The sequence below is a fragment of the Crinia signifera genome, chromosome 4 (assembly GCF_055691185.1).
Source record: "Crinia signifera chromosome 4, ASM5569118v1, whole genome shotgun sequence".
Lineage (NCBI taxonomy): Eukaryota > Metazoa > Chordata > Amphibia > Anura > Myobatrachidae > Crinia > Crinia signifera.
Window position 1 is genome coordinate 302,224,350 of NC_139220.1, and position 8,655 is coordinate 302,233,004.

Sequence of the window (8,655 nt, forward strand, 5' to 3'; positions counted from 1 at the left end):
TAATTCCACCCAATCAGCATTGTGCAGGAGGTGTACATGCCCATTTACATTCATATATCAATTGGAACATTTTCCTGTCATAAATAGATCCAGATTACGGGGGAAATTTACTAAAGGAAACTTGTAAAAAAATAGGTGTATTTGTATCCAGAAATACACTTATTTTTGACATTTACTATCCCGAAAATACGGCAATTCATATTCGTATTGATGTGCTATAAATATGAATACGATAGTAAATGTCAAAAATAAGTGTATTTCTGGATACAAATACACCTATTTTTTTACAAGTTTCCTTTAGTAAATTTCCCCCTACATGTCAAAGGGTTCAATCCAATTTCCTTAGAAGAGTTACCAAATGGACAGGAAAGCATGGATTCCTTGACACATCACATACACAAGTGATGTACTACTAATACCTTTACACAGGAACTACAGACACAAACCTGCTACCTGCTGTGCTATGTCATTCTGCAGACATTCTGTTAGCAAAGGGACAATTTAGCATCTCATTTCTCGTCACAGAGACTGTTGGGCCCCTTCCCCCAGAAAAGTGCATTTTAAGTTTAGAATTAATTCCTCAATAGTCAATACGATATACAAAATATATGATGCAGTCCCAGCTCAGTGCTGAACGTACATTTCATAAATACATATAATTTGTGCCCAGGGCTGCCACTAGAAATTGGAGGGCCTGGGACTTGTTTTTTTTTGGGCCCTGTTTGTGCCTTGTCCCCAGCAGCACACTTAACTCACAGCAGCGCTGCAGCCGGGGACCTGTCCCAGCTCAGTGCTGCTCATACAGTTTAAACATTTTAAACAAACATTCCAAAATGGCTTAACCCCTTCAGTGCCGTGGCAGCCATTACACACGTGTGCCGGGGTCTCCGGCCACAGATACATTTACATTGAATCATCTGCACCATTTCCAGCACTTTACCAAGTATAGTAGCTCTTACTAACTGCTCTGGGGCTCATCTACATTTGGATATAAGTCATTTTATTCTCAGATGTAGCAGTGCACACCCACGCTTCTAGGTACCACGTTCACAATCTCTTTTCACAATCTCTCCATATATGGAACTAGACACGCCCTTTGGGTGGAGCATGACACGCCCCCTCAATGGGGCGCTGTTCAAATTCTGTTACCAACTATAATCTCCCTGAACTAGTTTTCAGAAGTAGGCAAGTATGGAATAAACATCTTAGTAAATTTCCCCCGTGGTGTTATTCTGGTTCACTCACAAAGGCGTATTCACTCTCACTTGGACAAAACCATGCTGCAGATGTAACATGTGCAGAGAGAGTTACATTTGGGTGTGGGGGGGGGGGGGGTGTACTTCAAACTAATATCTATATTGCAGTGTAAAAATAAAGCAGCCAGTATTTACCCTGCACAGAAACAACATAACACCCAAATCTAACTCTCTGGACGTTACATCTGCCCCACATGCAGTGCACGTGATTTTGTCCATCTGAGAGTGGATTTGCCTTTGCGAGTGAACCAGAATAAACCCAACAATCACACTGGCCCCCGCAATACCACAATCACACTGCCCCGCCCCCCCCCCCCCCCCCCCCCCACACACACATACAGTAACACAACAATCCCACTGCCCCCCCCCCCCCCCCAACAGTAACACAATCACACTGGCCCACGCAGTACCACAATCCCACTGCCCCCCCCCCCACACACACACACAGTAACACAATCCCACTGGCCCCCGCAGTACCACAATCCCCACTGCCCCCCCCTACAGTAACACAATCACACTGGCCCCCGCAGTACCACAATCCCACTGCCCCCCCCCCCCCTACAGTAACACAATCCCACTGGCCCCCGCAGTACCACAATCCCACTGCCCCCCCCTACAGTAACACAATCACACTGGCCCCCGCAGTACCACAATCCCACTGCCCCCCCCAGTAGCACAATCACACTGTCCCCCACAGTACCAAAAAGTATTTTCACAAATATATTGCCCTCCAATATAATTAATTCAGTGACCCCCCCCCCCCCCCCAAAAAAAAAGGAAAAACAAACACACAGTCACAATCACCAGCGCTGGGAATTTTCTCCTCCTCAGAGAGCACAGAAACAGCTGCAGCCCTCACTCCTAACAGCCTGGCTGATCCCAGGGAAACGCACTAAGCTGAGCCTTATATTTTGAACTTTGAAACACTTACCACTGAGGATCCTTAATCTTTTTCTCTGGACATTGTGGACACCTGTCCAGCTCCTTCTCCATAAAGAACTCAACATTTATTACACCCGGAGGATTTCCATGGCGGTAACTGACCTGCACAGTCATCCAGGTTTACCCAACACCCTCACTTGTGAGCCAGCTGGAAGTTATCTTGTGCTCTACAATTCTTTATCAGCTGGTCACCTTGTAAAATCCCCGCTGCTGTGTTCCTGGAGATTTCCTAGTCCAGTTAATTCAAAGTCATATCCTCATATTCAGTGGTTATTATTATTGCTTTATCTTATATTTTTCCGATACGTCCACTTACTTACATGTCATTTGTGTATTCATGGAATGAATTCTATATGAATTTTTATTATATTGTACATTAATTTGTATTACAGGTTGAGTATTCCTTTTCCAAAAAGGCCGGGGGGACGACGACGACGAGTGCTACTGCCGGGGGGACGGACGAGCGCGGGTGGGGGTGCTGATGCTTACAGATTGTTCCCGGGCCGCGGGGTGCTCACGCTACTACCGCTACTGCCGGGTGGTGGGAAGGGCGGCCGCTACTCACCTTAGCTCCTTGTCCCGGGCAGCTCCGGCAAGCTCCAGGTCCCCGCTGATGCAGGAGTCGGGTGACATCATCCAATGCGGCCGAAGCATAGCCGCATAGGATGACACCAGCACCGGCCCTGATAGCAGGGTCGGCGGCCCAGACAGGTGGCAATCTGGACCGGCCCACCGGGAAATGGCACGGTTTCCCTGATCGGATTATTCCGTATTTTCCCTGATCAGATTATTCCGTATTTCTGAATATTTTTATATTTCAATAATGTATCTTAAGGTATCTTGCATTTATGTTGAATAAACACATCAAACACATTAAATACACACAAATATATTTTATTTGTGCATAAAACAAGGTTTCAAAACATGTAAGTATTAAATTTGTGTACAATCTCAGATACTGAATTTGAATGCCAACCAATCATTTTCTTGCAGATATTTAGTGCCAGTTACATATTATGTCCTCAGCAGTGCTGTTACAGATGTCCCCAGTAGTGCCAGTTACAGATGTCCCCAGTAGTGCCAGTTACATATTATGTCCTCAGCAGTGCTGTTACAGATGTCCCCAGCAGTGCTGTTACAGATGTCCCCAGTAGTGCCAGTTACATATTATGTCCTCAGCAGTGCTGTTACAGATGTCCCCAGTAGTGCTGTTACAGATGTCCCCAGTAGTGCTGTTACATATGTCCCCAGTAGTACTGTTACTTATGTCCCCAGTAGTGCTGTTACAGATGTTCTCAGTAGTGCTGTTACATATGTCCCCAGTAGTACTGTTACTTATATCCCCAGTAGTGCTGTTACAGATGTTCTCAGCAGTGCTGTTACAGATGTCCCCAGTAGTGCTGTTACAGATGTCCCCAGTAGTGCTGTTACATATGTCCCCAGTAGTACTGTTACTTATGTCCCCAGTAGTGCTGTTACAGATGTTCTCAGTAGTGCTGTTACAGATGTCCCTGGTAGTGCTGTTACAGATGTCCCCGGTAGTGCTGTTACAGATGTCCCCGGTAGTGCTGTTACAGATGTCCCCGGTAGTGCTGTTACAGATGTCCCCGGTAGTGCTGTTACAGATGTCCCCGGTAGTGCTGTTACAGATGTCCCCGGTAGTGCTGATACAGATGTACCCAGTAGTGCTGTTACATATGTCCCCAGTAGTGCTGTTACAGATGTCCCCAGTAGTGCTGTTACATATGTCCCCAGTAGTGCTGTTACAGATGTCCCCAGTAGTGCGGTTACAGATGTCCCCAGTAGTGCTGATACAGATGTCCCCAGTAGTGCTGTTACATATGTCCCCAGTAGTGCTGTTACAGATGTCCCCAGTAGTGCTGATACAGATGTACCCAGTAGTGCTGATACAGATGTCCCCAGTAGTGCGGTTACAGATGTCCCCAGTAGTGCTGATACAGATGTCCCCAGTAGTGCTGATACAGATGTCCCCAGTAGTGCTGTTACATATGTCCCCAGTAGTGCTGTTACAGATGTCCCCAGTAGTGCTGATACAGATGTCCCCAGTAGTGCTGTTACATATGTCCCCAGTAGTGCTGTTACAGATGTCCCCAGTAGTGCTGATACAGATGTCCCCAGTAGTGCTGATACAGATGTCCCCAGTAGTGCTGATACAGATGTCCCCAGTAGTGCTGTTATAGATGTCCCCAGTAGTGCTGTTACAGATGTCCCCAGTAGTGCTGATACAGATGTCCCCAGTAGTGCTGATACAGATGTCCCCAGTAGTGCTGATACAGATGTCCCCAGTAGTGCTGATACAGATGTCCCCAGTAGTGCTGTTACAGATGTCCCCAGTAGTGCTGATACAGATGTCCCCAGTAGTGCTGTTACATATGTCCCCAGTAGTGCTGTTACAGATGTCCCCAGTAGTGCTGATACAGATGTCCCCAGTAGTGCTGTTACATATGTCCCCAGTAGTGCTGTTACAGATGTCCCCAGTAGTGCTGATACAGATGTCCCCATTAGTGCTGATACAGATGTCCCCAGTAGTGCTGATACAGATGTCCCCAGTAGTGCTGTTATAGATGTCCCCAGTAGTGCTGTTACAGATGTCCCCAGTAGTGCTGATACAGGTGTCCCCAGTAGTGCTGATACAGATGTCCCCAGTAGTGCTGATACAGATGTCCCCAGTAGTGCTGATACAGATGTCCCCAGTAGTGCTGTTACAGATGTCCCCAGTAGTGCTGATACAGATGTCCCCAGTAGTGCTGATACAGATGTCCCCAGTAGTGCTGATACAGATGTCCCCAGTAGTGCTGATACAGATGTCCCCAGTAGTGCTGATACAGATGTCCCCAGTAGTGCTGATACAGATGTCCCCATTAGGTTTTTAGCAAAAAAAAAAATATATATTTTTTTTTTCACTTTCTGGAATGTTTGGTTTTCGGAATAATTTGGATAACGGATATTTGGACTTATTCAATGCTTCTATAGCCCTGGGGAGATCAGGGTCACTGCTGATGGCTGGGCCCATATGTGTTTTTTCGCGCCACTCCCAGGAACCGCTGGTGTGCCTCCCACAATCAGCCAGTGTCTGGCATGCGTCTGTGGCCACACGGCAATACTTAGATATAAGTACGCTTTTTCAGGACAGATTCAGAGCCCGACACAGGGCTTTACAGCGCTGACGATTATCGAAGGGCCATGTTTGCACTGCGCATGCGGGCTCCCCAATAATCGTTCGGCTCGGAATCAGTCCTGGAAAAGTGTACTTATATCTAAGTATTTTCCAACTTTTAACCACTACACCCCCCCCCCCTCCCACATGCTCACCACCAGCTAGTCCCAAATCCCCACCCGGCCGCCATTCACAGCAGTGAGCGGGCGCCGGCGGCAGGTGAGACTCAGGGAAAGTTCAGTGCTGCTTGGGAGTTCAGGCTCCCGAGTCCCCCCGAGCTGCCCCGAACATCCCCGAACCTGCCACCTGGTCACTGCTGTGAATGGCGACAGGGGCGATGGTAGGGAAAGCCCGGTGATCCGGGGTGGGGAGTCGGGACTGGATGGCGGTGAGCAGCAGGGACAGTAATCAGCCAGACACCTTATCCATGTGTTACCCAACACCTCCGGCCCTCCTTTCTCTCCAATATTTATACCTTTATTCACTTTAATTATTTAATTTCTTATAAGTATTGCATCCTATTGGCCAGCTTTTCCACCAGTCATTATGCCGCCATTAATTCACCCATCCCAGAAAGGAACCCGACATGGTTGCCTCTATGGCCTTGGGGTCTACGCATGCGTACCCCTGTTATCTGGTTGTGCGCTTTTGTCAACAAGAGGTACTTGTTTCCTAGCAGGGCGCCCACGATTTTGATCGTGGGCATCGTTAGTAAAAAAAAATCGCGTCGGTCGCGTCGCATGCTGACAAAAAATCGCATGCAATGCGACCGACGCGATTACCGCGATTTTACATAGGGAACAATGTTAGATGGCCCACAGACCCCAAATACCCACTCTGAAGTGTGAAATGCCCCCCCCCCCAATTGTTAACGCCACCCCACGATCAACGTCAACCTGAAGCGTGCCCACGAGGGGCAGCGGTACGCGTCCTCCGACCTTTTCATACCCCTACTATCCACTAGGGCGTGGAGTGAGAATAGAATAGTGTGGCGAGCGCAGCGAGCCACCGAGCCCGAAGCGTGGCGAGCGCAGCGAGCCCCGCGAGGGGACGCGGACACCTGTGAAGCCCGCAAGGGGATGTGGATACCTGTGAAGCCCGCAAGGGGATGTGGATACCTGTGAAGCCCGCAAGGGGATGTGGATACCTGTGAAGGTATCCGCGTCCCCTCGCGGGGCTCGCTGCGCTCGCCACGCTTCGGGCTCGGTGGCTCGCTGCGCTCGCCACACTATTCTATTCTCACTCCACGCCCTAGTGGATAGTAGGGGTATGAAAAGGTCGGAGGACGCGTACCGCCGCCCCTCGCGGGCTCGCTGCGCTCGCCACGCTTCGGGTTGACGTTGATCGTGGAGTGGCGTTAACAATTGGGGGGGGGGGGGGGGGCATTTAACATTGTTCCCTATGTGAAATCGGGTCAATTGGGACATTTAACATTGTTCCCTATGTAAAATCGTGGTAATCGCGTCGGTCGCATCGCATGTCATTATAATGGCATGCGATGTACATGCGATGCCCGCGATGGGCGCCCTGCTAGGAAACAAGTACCCAACAAGATGTTCCAAACTAGCTGGCTGCGCTGGTCACTGTACCTTCTATATCACATTCCTAATCTTATAAAACTAAAAACAACCTTTATAGAACATTCAGCCATTACAGTAATGTTTCAATGCTTATGCCATTTTAGGATCATTTTTACTTAGTCATGGTGAAACAAAATGGATTCTGCATGAGACAAACGCCTGCTAATCGGGGCAAGGGGTAGGCCTTACATGCACCCAGACCCGCACCCAGATCTGTACAACAAGAAATGTCTTCTGCAGTATTAGGACATTAAGGAAACAAATGTAATATAACAGAATTATTGATGAGTTGCTGGATAAATATCATACCTCCCAACATTGAAGAGAGGTAAAAAAGGAACATTGCAATTTTGGAGGTGTGGTCTAGTGGCAAGAGGCGGGGCCTATGCACACAATGCTCCTGCGAGGCCACGCCCCATTATAGCCACTGTGTGGGCCAGGTCCAGCGGCTCCATAAGCTGCTAGACATGCCCCCAGCCCCTCTGGCTGCATGAATAGACACTGTGACAGGGGGGACTCCCAACTGGCTGGGTTTGAAGAACGGGTTAGCAGCTGGGTGCTTACTTTTCCTTGTCTGGAGTCTTTTATCACCCAGAATATAACTCCTCAGCGTTCTCCCCCAGTGCTTTTATTAATGGATAATTTTAGGGTTCTACATCTTCTGATTGTCCAATTCCTTATAACCCAAGGATATTCACCGATCTTTGACCCATGAGAAATGACAGCCTGGGATTAGAACTGTGGTATACAGATGGGTCTTAGGAGCTCATCGTGTTAAGCCTGCCCCCTCTTGCAGACCTCTTGGACCAACGTAGTCTTGCAGAAGAATGTCGTCTTGCAGAAAAGCTTCCTCAATATCCACCCATTCTGCAGCCCATCTGAAAGTGATTCTAGAGTATGGGGAAGCCTAACTCTGTTTGTTTTGCTAATTTTAGTCTTGTGGTTGTAGGTTCCTTCCACAAACCGACTTGGTATAAAGTGTCTGTAAAGAAGTTAATGCTTGGTGGGAAATACAGAGGAGTCCTCATATATAAATATCCTTATTTCACCTCATGATGGGAGACACCTAAAAACGAGTAGCGTTACCTGGATTTCCAGCCCCATAGTAAAATCTGCCGCCTCAGTGAGATAGTTGCTGTCCGTGGCTACACTGTGACTGGCAGTGACTTCCTATTGGACGTTTCACCTGCCAGTCACACACAGGACAGACATTGTTTATAAATCCAAAAGTGGGGGTCAAAAACAATGCCTCCTTTCACTTACCACCCAACTCCTGCTCCCTCATCCAGGTGCAGGTCCCGAAGCATACACTTCTTCACTGCAGGATGCCTGTGGCCAATTAAAATGCATCAACGTCTGGTGAGCCAATCAGAGCTTGCGTACCGGCAGCCGTTCTGATTGGCTAATGGTACACAAGCTCTGATTAGCTCAAAAGCTGGTGTAGCATGTTAATTGTCCGCTGTCGTTCTGCATTGAAGAAGCCTGTGCTTCGTTAAGTGCACTCAGCGCAGGCAGCACAGTCGGTGGGCAAAATGAGCTGCTCAGGCCCTTCCAGAGGCCGGGGCCTGGGACAACTGTACCCACAGCACCTCCCTATCGGCGGCCCTGGGTCATGGTACTAGCAGTGCAGCGTAGTAGGGTCTGAGGACTACAGTGCTCAGACCCTACTGCACATGCCCAGATCTCTGGAGAAATGGTG

General features: G+C 48.5%; 1 protein-coding gene across 2 annotated transcripts in view; it reads right to left on the reverse strand.

Annotated features, from left to right (window-relative positions):
• Positions 1–2,342, reverse strand: part of IL27RA (interleukin 27 receptor subunit alpha) — a 34,502-nt gene extending 32,160 nt beyond the window's left edge. Inside the window, exon 1 of one of the 2 annotated variants that reach the window (XM_083185326.1) lies at positions 2,188–2,342. In XM_083185326.1, the coding sequence (XP_083041452.1) occupies positions 2,188–2,312 (125 nt within the window). In that variant the 5' untranslated portion in view covers positions 2,313–2,342. The remainder of the gene's footprint in view (positions 1–2,187) is intronic. The other variant, XM_083185325.1, reaches the window with a different exon arrangement.
• Between the last annotated feature and the right edge of the window lie 6,313 nt (positions 2,343–8,655).